Source organism: Barbatula barbatula (assembly GCF_947034865.1).
Source record: "Barbatula barbatula genome assembly, chromosome: 24".
NCBI lineage: Eukaryota > Metazoa > Chordata > Actinopteri > Cypriniformes > Nemacheilidae > Barbatula > Barbatula barbatula.
Window position 1 is genome coordinate 15613505 of NC_136787.1, and position 23547 is coordinate 15637051.

Below are 23547 nucleotides of genomic sequence, written 5' to 3' on the forward strand. Positions count from 1 at the left end.
CCGAACAAAAATGACTAATGCAATGGAAAAATAAATGATGCAGTCTTCACGGCGAGAATCAATCATGTTTTGCATTCTGTCATGCTAAATGGCAATAAAGGACAAAGTCTGGATACGCGTATCTATCGGGGGCCTGCGTTTAGCCGGTTGGTGACATTCTGCAAAGAAACGAGATTTATGCCTCTGTTTTCCTCCGTACGACATTAAATCAATCTCGTTTTCTCGTTAAACCTCGTTAAATAAAGCTCGATTCTCTCAAGGAAATGAAGAGGGATTCAAACCGTGTGAGTTAAACAAGACAGACGATCAAGGTGCTTGTTCACTCAAAGGTCACGTGAAGCATCTAGAAGCATCTAGTGGTGACGTTGCGAATTGCAACTTACGGGTCACTCCCCCCTCCCTTTCAAAGCATTACGGTGGCTGACACAGGACTAAGATGTCGTAATGGTTTCGCTTCTTTGCTGAAGGAGATAACGTATTTACGAAATGCACTCTGGAGAGCAGTTTGTCCATTTAGGGCTACTGTAGAAACAACATGGCGAATTACATACAAGGAGACCTGCTGTGTATGTAGAAAGAAATCGTCTCGGTTACGTCTGTAACCTCGGTTCCCTGATGGAGGGAACGAGACGTTGTGAGAGACTGACTGGGGTTTGATCCTGAGAACCTACCCTCTCCGAGATAATTAATAATTAAAAAACGCCAATGGGCTTGGCGAATGGCACGCGCACGCCAGTCTCCGCCCCGTGCATACGGGTATAAAAGGAAGATGGCGGCGGTCATTCACTTACCCTTTGTACTGAGGAACCTGGAACGTTCACTGCAGTGATTCGGTGCAGCGTTGTGGCATGAAGTCACAACGTCTCGTTCCCTCCATCAGGGAACCGAGGTTACAGACGTAACCGAGACGTTCCCCTTCAGTCGGTCTCTCGACGTTGTGAGAGACTGACTGGGGATCAATCTTAAACGCCACAGCGCTTGCACCGATATCACGACCTCTAGCGGAGCGACCCTGACTGGGCTAGTGCCAAATAGTGCTACCGCGAGACGTAATCTTCCAGTCACATAGTATTGGTCATACTGAGAAGCCTCTACTGACGGCCTCACGGACAGTGGCGTACGCCTCTAGTAGCGAGGAGCTGTCCGGAGCCGAATACTGGGGAACACTGCTCTTCTCTTAGAAGAGTGTGTTACGGAGGCCACATCCTACCAAGGGGAGGTTACATGTGGAGATACTAACATGGTCTCCCCTGCGGGGAGAACATCATGCGGAAGGTGTTAGCCCGAATAGGGGGACAATCCAGGTGGGATACCACCGGCGGGGAGGTCACAGATTCACCAATCGGGAAATCCTGAGTGAGGAATTCAACACACGGGACGACCCAGCGGGGAGTCACTACGTATGGGGCACTAGTCCTAATACAGGGGTCTGCCCGAGCGGGGATGACTCTACCTATAATGGACCTGGTTCTAACAGACGGCTCCGCTCAGTCTGTTACCAAGTGCAATGCTTAGTGATGGATGGAATGCCTATGCTTCGCCTAGAGGGGAAAGTAGGGAGGCTAATAACGCCGTAGTCTCACCTAGCAAGGGGAGAAGGCGTTTTCGCAGGCGTACGCCCAGAACAGGAGTCTGTCCTACACGCCGGGGGCGTTAAGGACATGGGCTGCTACTGGTTCTACGCGAAGATTGTAAAACCTTGCAAAGGTACTGGGTGTAGCCCAACCCGCAGCACTGCAGATGTCTGCCAGAGAGGCGCCTTGTGCCAGTGCCCACGAGGAGGCCACACTCCGGGTGGAGTGGGCCCTCACTGCCAGCGGGCACGGGCGATCTTGGGACTGGTATGCCACCGTGATGGCATCCACAATCCAGTGCGCCAGTCTCTGTTTGGAGACAGCCCCCCCCGGGTGCTGTCCTCCGTAACAGACAAAGAGCTGCTCGGAGCTTCTTAGGCTCCGTGTGCGGTCCAGATAGAGGCGCAGCGCGCGTACTGGACACAACACATTAGAGGTTGGGTCTTCCTCCCCTGAGGGGAGCGCCTGCAGGCTCACCACCTGGTCCCGGAAGGGAGTGGTGGGAACCTTGGGCACGTAACCGGGCCGGGGTCTCAAGACCACGTGAGAGTCGCCGGGCCCGAACTCTAGGCACCCTTGGGACACGGAAAATGCCTGTAGGTCCCCCACCCTCTTGATAGAGGCGAGCGCCGTCAGGAGTGCAGCTTTCATCGACAGATGAGGGAGACTGGCAACTCCGAGGGGCTCAAACGGGGCCGTACCAAGGCCCTGTAGGACCACGTTAAGGTCCCAAGAGGGTACAGAGCGCGGTCGAGGTGGATTCACCCTTCTCGCGCCCTTGAGGAACCTGTTGACCAGGTCGTGCTGACCGAGAGACTTACCCTCCACGAGATCGTGATGTGCAGCAATGGCCGCAACATACACTCTCAGAGTGGAAGGGGAGAGATTACTCTCAAGTCTCTGCTGTAAAAAGGCCAGCACCGACCCGATCGGGCAATTCCGTGGGTTCTCCCCCCGGGGAGAACACCAGGACGAAAAGAGGCGCCACTTGTAGGCGTATAACCGCCTAGTGGCAGGGGCTCTAGCCTGTAGAACAGTCTCCCGGACCGCTACCGACAAGCCCCCTAGGGTCTCCTCGTCCCGTCCAGGGGCCAGGCATGGAGTCTCCAGAGGCCTGGGTTGGGGTGCCAAACCGTGCCCTTCCCCTGCGACAACAGGTCCTTCGACAGGGGAATGGGCCAGGGGGGGGCCGTCGTCAGATCTACCAGATCCGAGAACCAGGTCTGGGTGGGCCAGTATGGCGCAACTACCAGAACCTGATGCCCCTCTTCCCTGACCTTGCACAGGACCTGTGCAAGGAGGCTCACTGGGGGGAAGGCGTACTTCCGCTTGTCTCGCGGCCAGCTGTGTGCTAAGGCATCCGTGCCGAGGGGACCCTCGGTCAGGGAGTACCAGAGCGGGCAATGGGTGGAGTACGGGCAGGCAAACAGGTCCACCTGTGCTTGACCGAACCGCTCCCATATGAGCTGGACTGCGCGGGGATGGAGCCGCCATTCTCCGCGGGGAATGCCCTGACGAGAGAGCGCATCGGCTGCCTGGTTTAGGTATCCCGGGAGAAACGTGGCCCGCAGGGACTTCGTCACCTGCTGACTCCAGAGGAGGAGGCGTCGGGCGAGTTGCGACAACTGCCGTGAGCGTATGCCGCCCTGGTGATTGATGTACGCCACAGCAGTCGTGCTGTCCGACCGGACTAGCACGTGTTTGTCCTGCACGAGGGGCTGGAGCCTCCTCAGTGCCAGATGGACTGCTAGCAACTCTAGGCAGTTGATATGCCACCGCAGTCGGGGACCCGTCCAGTGACCCGATACTGCGTGCCCGTTGCACACCGCACCCCACCCTTGCAGGGAGGCGTCTGTCGTTACTACGACACGCCTCGAAACCTGTCCGAGCGGGACCCCCGCCCGGAGAAAGGTCAAGTCTGACCAGGGTAAGAGAGTGCGAAGGCACTGCGGCGTTACCGTAATCCGCCTGGTGCCGGCGTGCCACGCCGTCCAGGGAACCCGACTCTGTAGCCAGTGCTGAAGCGGCCGCATGTGCATCAACCCGAGAGGGATTACACCCGTCGAGGACGCCATGTGCCCCAGGAGCCTCTGAAAAATCTTCAGCGATGTCGAGGGATGCTGACTGATCAACCTCAGACAGCGCAGCACTGACTGTGCACGCTCGTTGGTGAGACGTGCTGTCATACGGACAGAGTCTAGTTCCATACCGAGGTAAGAGGTGCTCTGCGCGGGGGAGAGCTTGCTCTTCTCCTGGTTGACCCGGAGGCCTAGACGGTCTAGGTGCCGAAGCACAAGGTCCCTGTGCGTGCACAACACATCTCGCGAGTGTGCCAAGATAAGCCAGTCGTCGAGATAGTTTAGCACTCGCACGCCTTGCTCCCTGACAGGAGCTAAGGCAGCCTCCACTAGTTTGGAAAAAACCCGTGGAGACAGGGCCAGACCGAATGGCAGGACCCTGTACTGATACGCCCTTCCCTCGAACGCGAACCGTAGGAACGGTCGGTGTCGGGGAAGAATAGAGACGTGAAAGTACGCGTCCTTCAGGTCGATTGCCACGAACCAATCCTGGTGACGTACCGAGCCCAGGATGCGTCTCTGCGTCAGCATTCTGAACGGCAGCCTGTGCAGGTGTTTGTTCAGGCGACGCAGATCCAATATGGGCCGCAGCCCCCCGCCCTTTTTGGGCACGATGAAGTACGGGCTGTAAAACCCGGACGACATCTCGGTTATAGGGACGGGTTCGACCGCACCCTTCGCCAGAAGGGCGGCAACCTCCTCCCGAAGCACGGAAGCATTCTCTCCTCGCACCGAGGTGTACAGAATGCCCCGAAACTTGGGGGGGCGCCTGGCGAATTGGATCGAGTAACCGAGACGGACTGTCCTCTCTATCCAATGTGACGGGCTGGTGCGCTGCCAAGCGCCCAAGAACCTCGACAGTGGGACCAGAGGGACAATCTGCTTCACCGTGCCGGCGAAGGCTGGTTCGGTGGCTGACAGTGCGGTCACCTCGCAAAGGGGGGACCCCCTGGGAGGCTGACGGCTCTGTAGTTTTACCTGCTTCCGGCGGCCTGACGCAACATCCGGGGGAGATTGCAGTCGGCGGCCCGATCCATCCAAGACACCGTCTGGACGAGAGTGCTGTGGAGGAAAACCCAGGGGAAATATCTCTCTTTGTGAGTAAGTGGGTGCCGGGCCCTGAAAAGGGCCCGGACTTGATGTAGACGCGGCAGGCAGCGTCCTTCCCCGATCCAGCGTTGGAAAGGCCGGGATCGGACCCAATGAAACTTCCCCTAGGTTCGTCCCGTCAGGGCCGCTTAGCAGCGCTCTTGGCGGACTGCTGACGGGGGACAGATGCCTTCTTCCGCGGGGCTCGACGTCTCTGGCGGGTCGTCCTATGGGAGGGTCCTGGAACCGGAGGTGCCACCGCTGGAGGGCGGGGCTGTTGGGAAGCAGACTGCGGCCGAGAACGTGACGACCTACTGGTGGCCACGTCGCGGCGCGGCAGGATCTGCTTAATCGCCTCGGTCTGCTTCTGAACCGTGGAGAACTGCTGCGCTACGTCCTCCACGGTATCGCCAAACAGCCCGGCTTGCGAGATGGGCGCGTCTAGAAGGCGAGCCTTCTGGGCGTCGCTCATCTGCGCAAGGTTAAGCCACAGATGCCTTTCCTGGACCACCATTGTGGACATCGACCGACCCAGGGCGCCCGCCGTGGCCTTCGTCGCCCGTAGCGCGAGGTCTGTGGCAGTGCGCAATTCACTCATGCGAGTTGGGTCGGGCTTCCCGCCGTCTAAGTCCTTCAGGACTTTCGCCTGAAAGACCTGGAGGACTGCCATAGCGTGGAGTGCAGAAGCGGCTTGTCCAGCAGCACTGTAAGCCTTCGACACGAGTGTCGAAGAGAGCTTACATGCTCTGGACGGGAGTCTAGGTCGACCCCTCCAGGTGGCAGCCGTCTGCGGGCACAAGTGGCCCGCGACCGCACACTCCACCCGGGGAACGTCGACATAGCCTCTAGCCGCTCCTCCATCCAGGGAAGCCACAGCCGCCGAACCCTCCTGCCTGATACGCGCCGAAAAGGGCGCATTCCAAGACTTGGAGAGTTCTTCATGCACTTCCGGGAAGAACGGCACCGGGGCGGGGCGCGGCTTTTGACCACGCCCCGCTCCCAGAAACCATGCATCCAGCCGCGAGCGTTTCGGGGAGGGTGGAGCCACACACTGCAACCCGATGCACGCGGCTGCCCGAGAGAGCATGGCCGACATCTCTGCGTCCGTCTCCTCTGGTACTCGACTGCCCGACGACAGGAGGTCAGAGGAATCTTCCGCATCAGATGCCAGCAGGCAGCTGTCCGATGCAGCGACAGAAATGGAGTCATCATCCCTATACGCAGTCTTTCCGCTATGAGACGGCTGTCTGCCGCTCATAGGGGACAAACCAGGTGAGCGTGCAGGGGTATGGATGGTCCGCGAGCATGTTGCTGACGGAGCGACATCCATAGGAATCCCCGAATCACCCCCGCCGCTCGCCAAAGCGATCAACCGCGCCGAAACAGCGGCTGAAGACGCCTGGGAAGCAGACGGGGTGGTGGCAGCGCTCGAAAAGAACGTAGCCAACCGTGACCGCAACACCCTGATTGACATGTCCGCACACACGGAACATGCCAAATCAGTGAAACCTGCCTCAGCATGCTTGAGCCCCAAACAAGTGACGCAGGTGTCATGGCCGTCAGACTCCGGGATGAGTCTGTCGCATCCGAGGACACAGCTACGAGACATACTCGTAGCCGGAGGGACTTACCTCTAAGGTCTGTAGCCTTCTGCCGAAACGCCCAGGGGAAGTCCACGAAAGGAGAAGTCCGCTGCTCCGCGTCGTAAATCCAGCAGGAAAAGTTTTCTCGAAGTCGAGTAAAAGTGCGTTGCATGAAGAAACACACAGGTTCCGAAGAACAAAGGATAAGTGAATGACCGCCGCCATCTTCCTTTTATACCCGTATGCACGGGGCGGAGACTGGCGTGCGCGTGCCATTCGCCAAGCCCATTGGCGTTTTTTAATTATTAATTATCTCGGAGAGGGTAGGTTCTCAGGATCAAACCCCAGTCAGTCTCTCACAACGTCGAGAGACCGACTGAAGGGGAAAGCTCATTCTAAGGTAATAAGAACATAATGCTTTATTATGCAAGGTCTTATACACCTCTGAAGTCATAGTTATGTATATTACAGTCTGTCACCTGTGTGCTGGCCCATTACCGCTCGGTGTTAATGAGTCTGGGGGTGGCCTCCATGTCTGTGTTAAATCAATTAATCTGCTGTCATTATGCACACTGTTCCCCTGTATTTGAAAGCTGGTGAACTGCACCGAATGCTAATGGCGAAGCCAAAGCATTCTCATTAGAGGAAAAACAAGTTTTCACACAACAACAAGCCAGGCTAGTACACAATCTGCCATCTGTCCACACATACAGACATACAAATAATACCTATCTGGTTTAAACACCCCCTTTATCAGAAACACTTAAAACACTTGTCATAATGGATCAGGATGTTTAAAGGAGAGCAGGTCAGATTTTAAAGGAGCAATGTGGAGATTTTAGCGGCATCTAGCAGTGAGGTTGTGAATTGCAACCGGAGGCTCACTCCTCCCCCTCTCTGTTGAAGCACTACACAACGATGTCGTCACGTTGTTGCTTCTTTGCCGAAGAAGATATCGTATTTACGAAACGCGCTCCGGACAGTTTGTCCATTTAGAGCTACTGTAGAAACAACATGGCGAATTCCATGCAAAGGGACCCGCTATGTTGATAGAAATAGCAAATTCTAAGAAAAAAACATAACGCTTATCTAAGGTCTTTATACAACTCTGAAGACATAGTTATGTTTATCATTTAGCATTTCTGTCATTAGATCCTCCCCAAAAATACACACTGGACCTTTAACCATCAAGTGAATCACGTTTGTTCCATTTTTGTCCAATCACTGTATGGATTTCTTCCACTTCCTCATAGTGAAGGTCTGATACTCACACTTGGACGTCTAGCATAATTCTTTTGTCTTCATCCACGTGCAGACCCCAGATACAGTCTTGACCTTTGTCATATGCTTCAGGCCAGTTTGGAGAGAGCACCACGCCGCCCGAATCGCTTATTTCTCCACTGCACACAGCTGTAAACCACGATAGACCCAAAGTTTAGCTTGTGCTTGTTGACTTTTTGTGGTAAAAAATGAAAGAAAGGCTATAATTCTTTAAGATGCACATGCACGGTTACCTCGGCAGGCCGGTTGTGTCTCGTTCCACTGGGGATTGTCGGGGTTGACGCATTCTAAAATAACAGCGCCCTGCTCCAGTGTGTAACCCGGTTCACAGGAAAACTCCACCACAGACCCGACACTAAACACCGGATCGCTCGTGGAGAAATTTCCATAATTGACAAATGGCTCGTAACAGCTTCCTTCTGCAAACGCTGTAGGACACACCTCAGTGTAAAACATTTAAAAATTACTTTGATCATCTTCCTGCTTTCAGAAAGTCTATATGAGTGCTCGTACCTTCATATCTGATGGCCGTGCCAGTGCACGTGCCTGTTTCGTCGCTGGTGAATTCCACAAACAGATGCCTGGCGTTGCTGGTCACTCCTTCAGTGGGCAGATACTCCACTGCATACGAGTCATAGAGGGGAGGAGATTCAATGTTCATCCCCTCCTTTATCAACAGCCTGAAACAACAAAACCTTGAAGTCAATCAAACTGAACATTAAAATATGATCTATACATTTTCGTTGTTATTGTAACAACAGACATCGTCACACAATGTATGTTTTTGTAATTTTCTATTATTAAAAGATGAATTCAAGACTTTTGCATTTCTTTAATTTTATAACAGCTAGGGCGTTGTGGCACAACGCAAAGCGGGAAAAATGGTTATTCCATTTGCATGGCAAGGTTTCATAAAACAAAGTAAATCAAAGGATATTTAGGCTTTGTAATGCCGTCAGCTGTTATAAAGCGGGGTATTTTATAACGGCTAAGAACTCAGCTCAGCCAATCAGAATCAAGGACCGATTTATAAAACACCATTCACTTTATTTATTAATTGTTTCATCCAATTTACATTCTCGGATGTCTTCAATACTGTAGGAGGCTTTGTCAGAAGTTAGAATTAATTTCTGGGGAAGTACAATGAAGAAAACACACACACACAAAGAGCACGTGCCTGTCATCGTCCTCGGCCAGTGCCACTTTCTCAAAGTGAACATGTAGCCGATGGCCCTCAGGGGCCTCCAGTACCCAGTGGCACGTCAGATTGTTGGTGTAGTTTCCAGGAAACCCCGGAGAGATGATCCGACCCTGAGTGGCATTCTTCAACGTTCCCCCGCAAGCAACTAGACAAGAGACAGAGAGGAACTGCAGTGAATTTGCTGCATTAATTTCCATTCATTTCATTATGCATTGACAGAAATTGCCAACAGATTGTCAAAAACTAATGAGACTGTAGGAGTCACAAGGGTTCATTTAAATGAAACTTCTGACGTGAAGAATTCTCGAGGGCGGAAAGTACTTAAAAGTGAAGGTAAACTTCAAGCTTTGGGTTGATCTCAAACCTTGGCATGCGGGCTCTCTGCTGTTCCAGAAGGGCGTGCTGGCATTTTGGCAGGTGAGGGAGGCAGAACCCTGGAGCTGATAGCCATCGAGACAGAAGAAATAAGCCACGGCCCCTACCTGGAGACTAGTGACTGATATGTCGCCATGATTAGGAGTCAGCGGAGAGACACAACTAAGAACAAAAGCTGAAGATAGAGATACAGATTTTACAGATGTAAAATACATTTATTTTACAAATCCATCTTCAGGTATAACAATTGTCTCATTTGTTTGTGTTTTTATTTCTCCTAAGCAATTTTAGGAGAAACAAGCTGAAATGAAACCGAAACGAACTCCATCAACTTTTCCGAACTATGAACTAACTCTGAGCAATAACATTTTCCCCTGAGAGGTTGATAATAAAAGATGCTCAAATCTGAGCAAGACTTCTTTCGTCTTTTGCTCAATTGTTAAAGTGCTGGCTGTGCTGAAACCACATTTAACATCCAGCCAGTCTCCTCATCACTGTTTCCATGGCGATTAGTGTTCCATAATGCCCAATTGTTTAGCTATTACAAATAATAATGATTCTGTTCACGCACAGCAGGACTGATCCGTGGCTGGCGGGTTACGGCCAACAGATGCCAGGACTTTATATAACGCGGATCCAGTCTGTCTATCAGGGAACCCTGGCAGAATTTACAGAGATTTAAAATCGCAGGGGATAAAACCTCTCAGGGTCGGTCCAAAATGAAACGTGATGGTCCGTGATTGAGGTCTGCTTATGGAAGTCGATGCATTTCCTTTTGCAGATCTCTGCATTATAGCAATTTGGAATTTCATAAACTGCTGGAAGAAGCAACTTCTGAACTTGGAGATGGAAAAAAAATAGTTTGGAGACTTAAATCTCAATAGGTGGCAATAATTAATGAAGCATCAAATCTCACCACTTAACATCAGTATAGTGAGAAAAGAGTTTCTGTATGTCACCGAATGTTATTCAGTTTGTGCTGTTGCTAAATTAATTTAGGTTAATAAAGATGCCGCTTCGAAGACTGTGATACATTAAACTTGAGCAACGGGTTCATGAATTTGTCCTTTAGATTGCACCTTGTTTTAGCCCGTTGAAATGCTGGCATCATGGCACTATGTGCCAATTGCTTCATTAATTTAACTGCTTTGGTGAGCGTGTCAGTGCTCTTCGTGGCCCAGAGCTTCGTCTCTCTGACTTTAATAGAATTTATTGAGCCCTTGACCATTTGAAAGAAGCATTTAACCGCAGCACATAAATATCCATAGAGCACAGCAATGCATTATGACTCTCTCTGGTTTAATCTCTCTGAAAGAAGCGCTATTGATCTCTGTTTAGTAGAGTTCACGTGTGCTTCAAATGCATTAAAACTCAACAGGCGTTTGGCCTGAAACTCTGTAAATGACTGCCAAACTCAAAGGATGTTGGGATGTCTAAGGATTTTATTGGGATGTGCATTAAAGTGACTTCTATATATGTGTTAAGGGACCACAATTTCTGATCTTAAATCATCAATTACTACATATAGCCTACTAAAACGAAAAGCAGAGAAGAACAAGAAGATTCAAACTGTTTGTACATATACAGTATATTGAGAATGTCATTTTTATTATATTCCAAGAAAGCCAGAGTAATGGCATCTACTCAGCGAAAATATTAATGTTGTATAAGGTGCGATCAAGGTGCGTCTTAAACCACGCGGAAACATTATGTGGCACGTTCTGCGCTATGTGCGCATATGTGGCACGTTATGGCTCTGGCGAGGTTTTGTTCGATCCTCAATGCGGTGCCAATATACACCAGGAGCGTCTCAAACGCAAAACGGCTGAATTTGCGAGGCCATGTGATGTTTTTTCCTGATTTTTGGGGGTTATACCATAAGAAAGTTGGCTAAATAACGATTAAGCAACAAGAACGATTCAGCGCGATGGTGGGAAATCGCTCAAACTGTTCTCAGCTCTGAATATTTCGGCACGGTTGTCTAACCGTCCTGAATCGTGCTAAAGAATGCACGCAGAGGAGTTACAGCTCAGTCTCTTGTGTTACCAAGGCAGCGCGTTACAATTTTGTGTTTACATTCAAAATATTTCTGTTATCAGCCATTAAAAAAGCATTTACGTACCGACTGGCATGGATCGGCACGGATTGGAACGATTAAAGTCCAAGTGACATTAAAATATGTGTTCTGTGTTTGTCACACAAAATAAAAGTGTGTTATTAACCACTCAGCCCAATTTTTAATGGAGAAAAAAACATACATGTCAATAAAATAAGTCCCCTGTCTTTAAGCAACGAGAACGATTCAGCACGATGGTGGAAACGAGCGATTTTACACCTGGCAAAGTGCCGTCCCTCAAACAATACAGCTCTCAATGAGCTGTCTGCCTGAATATAAATGTCGATCATGAATTTATTTTAATATCTAGTTTAATCCAAACAGGCTGCTGTTACCTTGGAAAAGAAGCATGCTTTCACTAAGGAGAACTGTATCAAATGCTTGGATTACTCCATCATAAACTATTTTTTTTCTGTCATGGTTTTTCATGGAATTATTATGTGACCTGTCTGTGACTCAGAATAAATCATATTTTTTCCCCTGGCTAAATGTAGATTTGTGGATTCATACTTAAATATAAAATAACTATTTGCTAATGAGTTTAGAAAATGCATTCTTTAAAAACATTATTCTTTCACACAATTCTTCTTTTCAACGTGTTTTATACTATAGAAAAATAATTGTTTTAAAAAAGATTTAAAATTATCACCTCTGTAGCGCAGTAGCAATAAATCCGGTCGATTGGCCTGTACGCTGCTAAAGCGTACCGAGATTTGGTTACTGGAGCTCCGTAACACCAGACCTCTGGATAACATAGAGCTGTTGGCCAGGTGATAGGGCACAGATCCGCCCAGATCCTCCAGAAACACCTCCATCCCGCCCTCCACACTCACATTCAACACCTGCAACAGAACAAAACAGTCATTGAGAAGAAAATGCAAACATGTGCTAAACATCTGAGGTTCTGTATCATCAGGCCTTTATATTGTATTGTAGGCTGATTTGTATTTTGTGGGATTGAATGTAAGGTTTTGTTCTACAAATGCGTAAAAATGACAATTATTAATAAATTAAATATTTTGAAATCCAAATATTTGAAGAGCTGCGACAGTGATCAGTCCATATTTCCCCAACTCACAGACTTTAACACCTGGCTCCTGGCTATAGCTTGAAACTGCTATTTTTATCACATTTATTTCAATCAGATCTCATGAGAATTCAAATGAGCCTTGATGCAGGGATGACCTGAAGATTGAACAGTGATTAAAACTGAGATGGGATAGTGGAATGAATGCCTTTTCCGGGTACTTAAAGTGCACTTCTTTTTTGAGAATTTTCAATGTGAACGCACTACTCGCATTATTTATATTACACAATGGCGTACAAAATGTTTTTTTTTCAAATTATACTGCAGTTTTCTAAATAAATATTGTTCAATAGCAACTTTACAATGACTCCAGTGAGAAAAGTAAAGATGGAAACCCCAAACTTTAAAGTCGTATTTGAAGGTTAGGCTTAGCACTGCCTTTGTCGCATCTTTATTCCCATGACCTGGACCTCAACATTTGAAAATCTCCATCAGATGTTATGGCACGATGTTCTCTGACCTCTGAATACAGGACAGTTATCTAGGACAGTGTGTAAGATCATGGTCATCAGGTCAACAAGCAATTACATGAAACATTTAATGACTCGTGGCCTTTCACAGGGACCATTTGGTCTCCAGCAGACCAGGTTTTGTAAAGTTAATGAGGGTCTAGCAGTCAGGGCACAAGACCCTGGAGAGAAAACACAGATGGCACGGTGCTTCTAATTACAGCAAACTTCACCAATACTGAACATTACACAACATTTAACACGAGTCCCGATGTGTAAAAATTGTGTGAAAATCAGAAAATATGAGCCTCCAGGTTTGAGCCCTTACCATAGAAAATTCCAATATTGTGAGAAGCCCACAGAGAACAACATCCATATTCATACAAACATGCAGCCAGAATGCCTATAGCATCCCATCCAGGCAGTGCAAAATCACTTGCTCCAAATTGGTCACTTGGAGAAATAAACACGATTGGTAGGCAGTTCAGGAGAAAACAACTGAAAAACAATCATTAAAATGTGAGCTCTTAGGATAAATTCAGTACTTTATGCTTTCTATTTACATTCACTTTCATTCAAAGAGTTCATGACAGGCATTTACGTGCATTGCTATAGCGACTTCCTTTCCAAAAATCTGAAACCATGCTAAAAAGCTTTAGCTTCAATTTTACAAATAAATAAAAAAACTCAAACTTTGCTAAATATTGCAAACGTGTCATAACTCAAAACTAAACTGTCATCGAATGCAAAGCAGCATTGAGAATAAAGTAAACACTTCTTCAAAAGCACACATTTCCTGATGGAGCCATCACATCTTATAGACTCAAAAATTCAAGTGAGCGTCACATGTATGATTCAACACAGAACCCAGCAGAATGAAAGTCTCAGTGGGACGCCACGGCATAAGTTTGAATAAAAATAATATCTTATTCCACAGAGAAAACCAACTTCTCCTCTGTAGCATCTTTGGAATAGAGTTTGTTTTATTAGAAACAACAGCTGCACAGCAGTCAAGGACATTGAACATCCGTCTGGATATGCTTTGGGAACAACTTTTAAAACATCATGTATTCAGAAAGAGAAAAGACGGAATCTGTTTAGATTCTATTCTCTCTCAGCTGATCAATGCAAAATTAGGGCTGTAAGAAATTGCAGTGCAGTCAATAGAACCGTATCGAGCTGAACCTCCGAGGGTATGAAAACCAGTTCTGTCTGATTGGATAAAACTCACAATACACAGCATCCTCTCTGCAGAGCTTCAGTGGCTCAGGATAAAGATCGTCTTCTTTGTGTAGCTTTACTAATAAAGTTGGACAATTATATTCCTTCAACTTTCTGTTTGTGACGTTAGATTGTAAGATCTTAAATATTTATTTTACAACAATATGGTCTTATGCTATCCTTTCCCTATAGCTCATGTTGAATACCAGATAACCCACATGCGCAAAAGTATTGCTTGTTTAAATACACAAATATGTGTAAAATGTCTTGCATATTTGATATTCCATATTGTATTGTCAAATAAGCAGTATGTGGCACCCAAGTTATAATCCTTGTTCTATAAAGCAAGGGACCCCCAAAAAGTATGAGCCTTTTGCGAGGGACCCCCTCTCTTTTTTTGGTATAAAGAAGCATTAAAAAACTTTTAGATAAATTGTAAATGTGATATTATAGACAACATATTGTATATAGAAATGAAACTGTAAGAATCCTCAGTAGAATTATGCAACATTTGCTTTTTTTTTTAAATTCAGGGGACCCTGGACCCAGTTCGAAAACCCCTGGTATAAAGCAACTAAAGTAGGAATGAAGGACAGGACCATTACAATTTCTGTGTACACATATTCAGTAGTAAAGCCAAAGAAATCTCTGCTGCCCTTGAGAGACAAAAATGTATGAGAGATGGTCGTCCTAATCTGCATATCATAAATGCGTTAGATGAAGAAGTACTGACCTGAATCTCAACTCCATAGCCAAGATATACAGTAACAAGGCAAGTGCAATTTACGTGGGAATCAAATGAGACGTCCGGGGGAATCTCAATATAACCCTCGGCTTCAGTGAAGTTCATATTGCACTCAGCTAAGAAAGAGGGAGAGAGAGAGAGAGAGAGAGAGAGAGAGAGAGTGTTAGCCCACGGGTTTGAGAGATTTTCTTGCAAACTAGGTAAGTAAATCAGTTGGGAAAATGTTTAATGTAATGTTTTTATCAAATACAAATATATAAAGATGTACCGGGTGTGTCAAAATAATATCCTGTGGTTTTCTCATGTGAAGTTGACAGAGACGGTGGTGACAAAGTAATCTCCCTGTCCCTCTGACGCTGAAGGTTGTCTTTTACCGTAGTAAAAGTTGCTTGTTGACCTGTGCTGGTCGTTGACACCATCTTTGACATTCGGCTTTTGCTGCGTCTTTTTTGCCCCACAGAGCTGCGAGTGACCGACATCAAAGTCGCAGTGGTTGGTTCAGGGGTGTCTTCATCAGGCACTGGATGCAAAAGTTCACTGTGAGATGATGAGGTAGGCGAGGTTGGTACGGTTTGTAGCGCCTCTTTAAAAAACTGCTGATCCCCCTCAAAGCTCTTGGTCAGCAAGGCCGCGTGGAGCTTAAGCAGTCTCAGGTTTGTGAGGTTTGGTACAGAGTCTGTTGTGAGCTGTTGGATGTCAGTCGGTGGGACTTGTTTGCTGGTGAAAGGGCTGAACTCTCTCTCTGATTCTCCTTCCCCCCCTCTCTGCGTTTGCACTGCTTCATCCTCTGCAAAGTAGAAAATAAACTGAGTATTAGAACAAGATTACACCGGCCTCATGAAACTGCCCCTGTAGTTCATATGGTGGAGGATAGAAAAAGAATATAAGAGAAAAGAAACAAGAGAAAACATACAGTATAATAATAAAACAGGAATTGCTGAATGAATCAAGACTAGCTTTGGAATAAATGTTTCAAGTTACTAATATAATATGTACAATACATATAATGATAATTTTTGTTTCATTCTGTGAACCACGAACAATATTTCTCCCAAATTCCAAATACACTTATTGTACCTATTTGCATTTATTTGTAGAAAATGAAAACTGGAGAAACAGGTCAAAATAACAGCAAAGATGCTTTGTATTTTTTCAAACCTCAACTACTGCAAAGAAAACTCATGTTTGCTAGAAATTCATGTTATCTTTTTAGCAATACAACAGTAATATTTGTATTTGGGATTAAGTAAAAAAAACATTTTTCTATGTGATAAACAGCAGCATCTATCAGCGAAAATGCACTTGATGTTTTCAAGCTTCAAATTTCTATCATCTCCTGCAGATAAACACACATTGCTGTGCGGGAACTCGTGGAAGAGTTCAGAGAGAGAGAGAGAGAGAGAGAGAGAGAGAGAGATGATGACAGCCATCACTTAACATCTGAAAGACAGACCTCATTTACAGAGGAATGGGTCATTTATATAGATTGTTAATTTACAATATAATCAAAACATAAAGTCTAGTTTGATCAAAAGCACAGACATCATATACAGCTCTTGTGTTTCTGAACTTCAAGAATGAGGATGTCCCATCTGAATCAAATATATTTTTTATATAATTTATCTCAAAGAATTCGTTTATAAATGTGCATCATTGTTAAAGGTGAAAAAAAGGTTGTGTCACACACATTAAAGGTAATTTCATCCCCATCATATTTCACGGTTTCACTGAGGAAATACCTTAAAAAACCCGAAAAACAACATCTGGTTCTTTGTTGTATCTGGCAGAAAATGTTGATCATTGAGACGTTTGGAAACACCACACTAAACCGCAGTCAGATCATCTGTCTCTTCATAATAACATTCCTCTGAGATTGCAGCAGCTTCCCACTGAGCCTTTAATACAGCTTGACCAGCAGTTTTTAAATCAACACATTTAAAGCAATCCTTAACAATGCACAGTGAAGAATGAAAATATGAACTTTTAAACACATTTTTCAGATCAATCATATTTTTTACAAAAGAGAAAGCGGCTGTATCTCAAATTTGCCTCCGAGTTTTGTGACATCATCAGGGAACAGTCCATACCGCAAAGTGTAGACCGCAATTCCTGAGGGTACCATTTGGGTACCTTCAGTTTACATGCATTACAGCAACGTTTCCTTAAACATTTTGCTCACTTACTGATGGTAAAGTCGCACAACCATTTACTAAAATGTTGTATTCTTGTGTCTCAAGACCATACATTACCAGGTGCACAAATGAAGAATGCAAATTCCTCACGCTATAACAAATGCTCACAGATAAACAGTCCCTTCTGTCTGTGCCAAGTCTGAAATCTCTCTCTTGATATCACGCACAGGTCTGAAAATAGCGCTGACCTCAGACTGTTCCATTAAGATCACACAAAGCACATGTCAGTCCGGTGTGAATATCATTTATCAGGATGACACTCTGTAAAATTATAGTGGGAACATGTCATTCTAATGGCAATAAACCGCTGCTTCACAAAGCCACGCAACGTCAGACAAGCACACCGAAGACAAGTCATGAATCTCTAAATGAGGCCATTCAGCGGTCTTGAGATGTTTCCATAAGAGTTGACTAATCCATGTGTACTTCTTCAATCAAACTGCCCTTCAGTACATAAGACAATTGAGCTATATGCAGTTGGAACAGAGGTTGACATTAACCTCTAAAACGTCTGTCTCTGTGAAATTGGATTACAGACTGACAGCTTTAAATTAATTCTTAAAAGTTTGCGATGTTAGCGGCATAAACTTATGATCATCGTTGTTTCTGTTACCTTTTGGCAGGTTCGTGAATTTAAATCGGTCTGTTACTAAGGGGACATTTCCACACCTCTAAACATTGATGCAGCTCCAGACGAAAAGTGATTGGTTGCTTTACCTGTCAGTCATATGGCCTATTGGGTGGGCGATAAGTTCCACTCGAGACTAGTCCCAGCCTAAATCTGCTCAGGACCAGTTTTTTAACAGGGAAATCAATTCCGTGTGCATGTAAAGAGCAGCCGCCCAACTCAGTAACATGGATGTTAATGACAACTGCAAACCAATTAGACCTTTAATCTCACTGTGCTTCAGACTCTATTGATCTCTATCAGACCGAGCCATGATGCTAAAAGTGTCTCTGTTCGCAAATGTATCAATCTCACTGCCTGCTCTAACCCTCATATACCTATGAAAGTTAGCGTTAACAATGAACAGCTTATGCCAACTTTTAATGCATGGACATTTTTCTAAATATGTATACAAAAACGCTGTATGCTATGCTGTATTATGCATGCCAGGCCAGTAGTTGGCGATATTTCTATGTAAGGAAACGTGTAATGCAATAAGCGTAATGTTTTCACAAAATTATTTTTTTGTTGTTTACATAGCGACAATTAACCTTTGAAATATATAAATAATAAAATACATAAATAATGCTTGTACTTTAAAATTTAATTTTTTCCAAGTTTTTCATACCCACAAAAACGTTGTAAATGTTTTACCTTTTTACTTGAAAATCATGTCATTTAAAGGTAGAGTTACCCTTATTTATGGCATGTGTTTACAACTTCTTGTAATATGATAAACAAACGTACACTTTGTTAAACTCAAAACATGGACTATGTAACATGCACAAAGTTCGGATTTTATCCAAATGTACATATTTGCTCAAATTGTAAAGTATACGATTTAATAAAGGTCTTATAAACTAAAAACAGAAAACTTTATTTTCAACCCTGCTGACATCGATCATAATACTTCATTACTGTTTTACGCTGTTACAATGCAAGATTATCTCACACACACATTATAAGATCAATTATATACTGTCCATCCTGTTAGAAATCATGCAGAAAACCCCATAAACAGTCTGAAATTGCTTTTATTCACTTTGGCAGGCAGGTATCAGGGGGCAGCGTGTCGTAAGTCAACATGTCTCGAAACATAAACGGACCAAAAAAAACGCACAACCCGCCCAACGCACATCAGTATAGGAAACACAACATCACGGCCGACAGTGATGGATGAGACCTCATGAGCATAGCTGCAGCTCTGGATTCTTTCACAGGGAGAGAGAAAGAAAAGAGTGGGCGACAGACTGTGTAAGATTGTTTAGTCCTGGGATGAAGACAGTGACCCATGAATCTGAATGGGTCCTATCAGATTACAGGTTCTGGAGAAATATAGAAGCCTTGAGAGGGTAGACATGGGAAATTTTGTACCTAAGATAAAGAACGGTCTGCTCTCACACAGTGTACTAAGCAGACGCAATGCGACAAGTGTCCAGGAAACAAGCCATTCGTCTGTCCACACAATAAATGAAACTGAAACGTATTAAATATACTGTATACTGCATTCCACACAATAATATATTAAGTTGCACATTTTATGGAATTTACAGAGCAAAAGCTCCAAAACGTATTGAAATTGTCAAGAGAGAATCAGAAAATCAATCTTAGAACGCATAATATCCATCCTATATTCCAAATTAGTAGTACGTCCCAAATTAGGGTATGTGGTACTAGGTATCCTTAAAGTATCCAAAAAGACCACTATTACTAGTTTTAAGTGCAGATTCTATATTCGCACACTTTACATTTCTTACTCATTGCAAGAGGGACGAGTTTAGTGATTATAGTTAAAAAATGAAACCTGTATAGTTAGAATTGCTACAAATAAAGATTGCAAAAGTGTGCAGTACATTCTTGGTATTAATTGGATGTACTGGGATGCATCAAGAAACTTCTTAAAAGTTAACGTTTCCTCCTAAAATACATTCGGGGGTCAGAGATGAGCAGCGGCCAGCAGGCAAAATGTGACACGAAATAAAGCATATGTGTGTGTGGGTGTGCATTATGGAACAGCAGGCATTTACTGAACTCACACACTGTACCGTCAGTGGCATTTCTGTGACACATAGCTTAGCCGAGCGGAAAGAAACGCTAAAGCTAAAAGCTCATCGTTTAATTGTTTGCGGTATGTGGAATATATTAAAGTGAGGACATTATCTCGCTTTCAGGCAGGATTCCACCCACGTGCTGAATAGAGAGGTCACCGCATTTCTGTCACACCGAACCAGGCAGTTTGATGGACTTTTGCCCTCTTGTGAACATAAAGGCTGGTCCATCATCAGTTCACTAACATTACACTACATAGAGATACTTTTTTCCAAAGTCTTCACTGGTAATAGGGAAACGGTAGTTCTCATACAGAAAGGCAAAATGGACACAAATTAAAATCTAAAAGGATAAAAAATGAATAAAACAAAGTATAAATATTATGTACGGTTTATAGTGTTTGACATGTATTTCCATACAGTATGTCAGACATTTGTATAGGTTGTTTACTTTCTGAAAGACACTATGCACTGACACGGTTGTTGACTGCATCAAACACATGACTGCAGTGAGGTCAGCTATAGTTTGCCCAGGCGGAGGGTGAGAACATGCCCATTTGTCTCCGGAGGCATGCTGAAAATGATCTGAAGATCCAGACAAACATTGTTATGAGATCAAAATTACGGGAAAAACTTAAATGTACTATTCCATATACTCTCTCCCTTTTTTTCTGTCGCTCTCTTTTACACTTTAATGTTTGAAGCTGTCATTTTCGCCTGTACCCAAAGACAGATTAAACAGCACCGTGAACTATGACAGTATGATCGCAACCACAAAAACACATGAAATCTAACTGAAATAATGAGTCCCATATAAAAACAGACCATGGATCATTAACAATAAGAACTGTTCTTTTGGCTGTTTTCTAAGATGTCAAATAAAATCTAGGTGTTTACGGTTTCTCACTAACAACACTTGGAATCCTTGGAGAATTCGCACCGGCAGCCTCAGTAAAGACACTTTCATTCAGCACCAAACTCTTTAGATCACACCTGATCAGAGTGACAGAGAGAGAGAGCACAATTCGTGCAGTTTGAAAGAACAGAGGCCTGGGAGAATATGACAGCTTGTCAGAAATAGATACAACCACAGGGAAGATACCACAACATGAGGCGCAAGAGCAAACAAACTGCAGGAAAATAAACAGACTGCAGTTGTCGGATCTGTGTATTCGCATTTGTCTTTAATGTCTGCTTACATGCTTTTGTACTACATATATTTAAGCATCTTCTAAAAGTTTTAAGTGACCAGATTTGGACAGTTGGACAGATAAACCAACGGCTCATTCCACCGCTCCCCCCTCACTTTCGAAGCACTATGGTGGCTGACACAGAAAGCTTTGTTTTTTAAGCTTGCTTATTCTATACATTGGTGAACGGTATATATCTCCTAAATGTGAATTTTGCCAGCGCTTAATAACATATCAGCGCTTAATAGCTCACTCATTTTTAATAAAAGATAAAAACTTTCATTTTCACTGGATCTTTTGCACAGGACTATTGGCAACCTGACCTACTCATACACACACACACACACACACACACACACACACACACTCTTATGGATGCAGACAGTGTTAAATTAAATGTCAAGCCGAACCCTGAAACATGTTCCTTGGTGAGTACATTTACATTTATTGCTTGCTTGCATTTTAAGAATCATGTTTTCAATTTCTGCTTTCAATTTTCGGGAGCATTAGACTTCAAGCATATTATTGTGTTTGTGTAAAACTTAAAATAAGACTGTTAAAATAAGATTTTTATGTGGGAACATTCAAGTGTTTAAAGAATCCTTGTACTCTATTTTAGTTTATCTGCCTTTCTCTTCTGAAAGGATGGACATGCGTGATTGACACGCCGTTTTTATTGCAAAATAACAGGTCAGGGTTACTAAAACTAGAGAGATGGATTAAGATAAAATGCTCTCTGATGAGCTCAAAATTCCTGTCAGCCCCAACAATCCAGAGCGAAAAATCCAGACGAGAAAAATATAATCCCTACATTAAACACATAAATATATGTCTAGGTATTTCACAGTATTTTAGCATATTGTTTCTCAATACCTAACTAACCAAGTGGAAGGATTTTCTCTGATCCCGGCAAAAATTCATGCACATGATATATTTAGAGTAAAATCATGTTATTTCTGATAGATTTAGGACCTGCAGTCCAGCATGTTTATTGTTCTGTCCCCTAAATTTCTGAAAATAAAAATACTTCTATATACGTCCAACTGAGTATTAGCACAGGATCAAGAAGTGGCTTAACTTGATTTTAAACAATAGCAAAACAACAAACTTTTTTTATTTGCATATCTGACTCAACCATCAGTTTCCAGCAAGGGCACTGTCTAACACAAGCTCTTTTCTTTCCACACAGGGAGTATTGATCTCTCTTCATTCACAAACAGTACAAGACGATCGACAGGCAGAGAGACAAAAAGACAGAATGAAAAGTGATGCTAATGGAGTAGATTGTATTCCCCTTGTGTCTTGTTAGGTTCTCAAGTTTTCAAGGTTTATTTCTGAGCTCCCGCTGGGCGCCTCTTCTCCACCGAATTACCATGGAAACAACTTCAAGAAACGTCCCGCCGGATCTTTTCAATTTATGCGATGAATAATGAGTAATGAACATACAGATTTTTCCTGGGCTGTCTGTCTGGGTCATCACAGGCGGAGAGCGGTCACCGACTTTATGAGTATGTAATAAACGAGAGATTGACTGAGTATTAAAAACCAAGAGCTCACAAAACACATGAGAATGACCGGACTTAAGATGAACGGTGTTCAGAAAACATATTTTACATCCGTTCGAAATTATCGGGGACACTTTGTTCCTTTGAAGGAAAACAAGGTCAAATTGACTGGACTGAAATAAACATGCTTTCAAGCATATAGGCAAAAAAATGCTTGTTCAAACAGGCAGTCCTTAAGTGCTAGACAAGTCAGAAAAGAGCAAGACCATTTAGCCTTGGCTGAGACTTTCAAAACAAATACTATTTACAAAAATTGCTATTTTTCACTAAACAGCTTTGGAGTGTTACCTGTAGCTCAGTGGTTAGAGCATGGCACTGGCAATGCCAAGGTTGTGGGTTTGATCCCAGGGGACTGCACATACTTAGAAACAAAAGTAAAGTATAGTGCAATGTAAGTCGCTTTGGATAAAACTGTCTGCCAATTTTTTCAAAACTTACAAAGAACAATACAAAGAAATCTAATACCTTTTGACATTTAGGCCTGTTCGACAAGCTTTTAGTGTGCACTTCCCTTGGAAAAAATAAGCATACTTACTAAGTATCCTTAAGCATTTAATTAATTATCCATTATGTAGTAAGTAATATCAATTTACTAGTACACACAGTAAGTGTACTATTTCAATACTACATGGGATTATATTGGCCCACTCCGTAGAATACTTTAAATATCACAGAAGAACAGATCACAGTGTGTTAATAATATATTTTCCGAAAGTGAACTATGTAGTTAGTTTAGCTAGTTTACTAGTTCAATACTTGCAGCACATTTTGTAGTTTATAAGTAAACTATTGGTGATAGTGAAAATATGAACAAAGTATTACATTTTTCAAATTTATTCATTTTTCAAAAGAGCAAACACAACTAAGCAAAATATACTTCATATTTTGATCAAGAAACACATAAACACACACTTGAATAATAATAATATACTGTACAAATGTAGACTAAACCCAACCTAACCCTAACTCAAGTATACTTAAATAGTATATGTAATTTCATATTTCTGTTAAGGAATACCTAAAAACGTTATTATTTTACATTAAAGAAGTATAATGGCAACATTCTTGCATAAACTTTTTTTGCAC

At 44.1% G+C, this 23547-nt stretch overlaps 1 protein-coding gene across 4 annotated transcripts in view; it reads right to left on the minus strand.

Annotated features, from left to right (window-relative positions):
* Nucleotides 1-23547, minus strand: part of sez6a (seizure related 6 homolog a) — a 34246-nt gene that overhangs the window by 3869 nt on the left and 6830 nt on the right. For all 4 annotated transcript variants that reach the window (XM_079447913.1, XM_079447914.1, XM_079447912.1 and 1 more), the window contains exons 2-9: nt 15068-15586; nt 14788-14915; nt 11947-12139; nt 9171-9356; nt 8783-8951; nt 8119-8285; nt 7839-8033; nt 7596-7734 (exon numbers count right to left, since the gene is read on the minus strand). In XM_079447913.1, the coding sequence (XP_079304039.1) occupies nt 7596-7734; nt 7839-8033; nt 8119-8285; nt 8783-8951; nt 9171-9356; nt 11947-12139; nt 14788-14915; nt 15068-15586 (1696 nt within the window). The remainder of the gene's footprint in view (nt 1-7595; nt 7735-7838; nt 8034-8118; nt 8286-8782; nt 8952-9170; nt 9357-11946; nt 12140-14787; nt 14916-15067; nt 15587-23547) is intronic.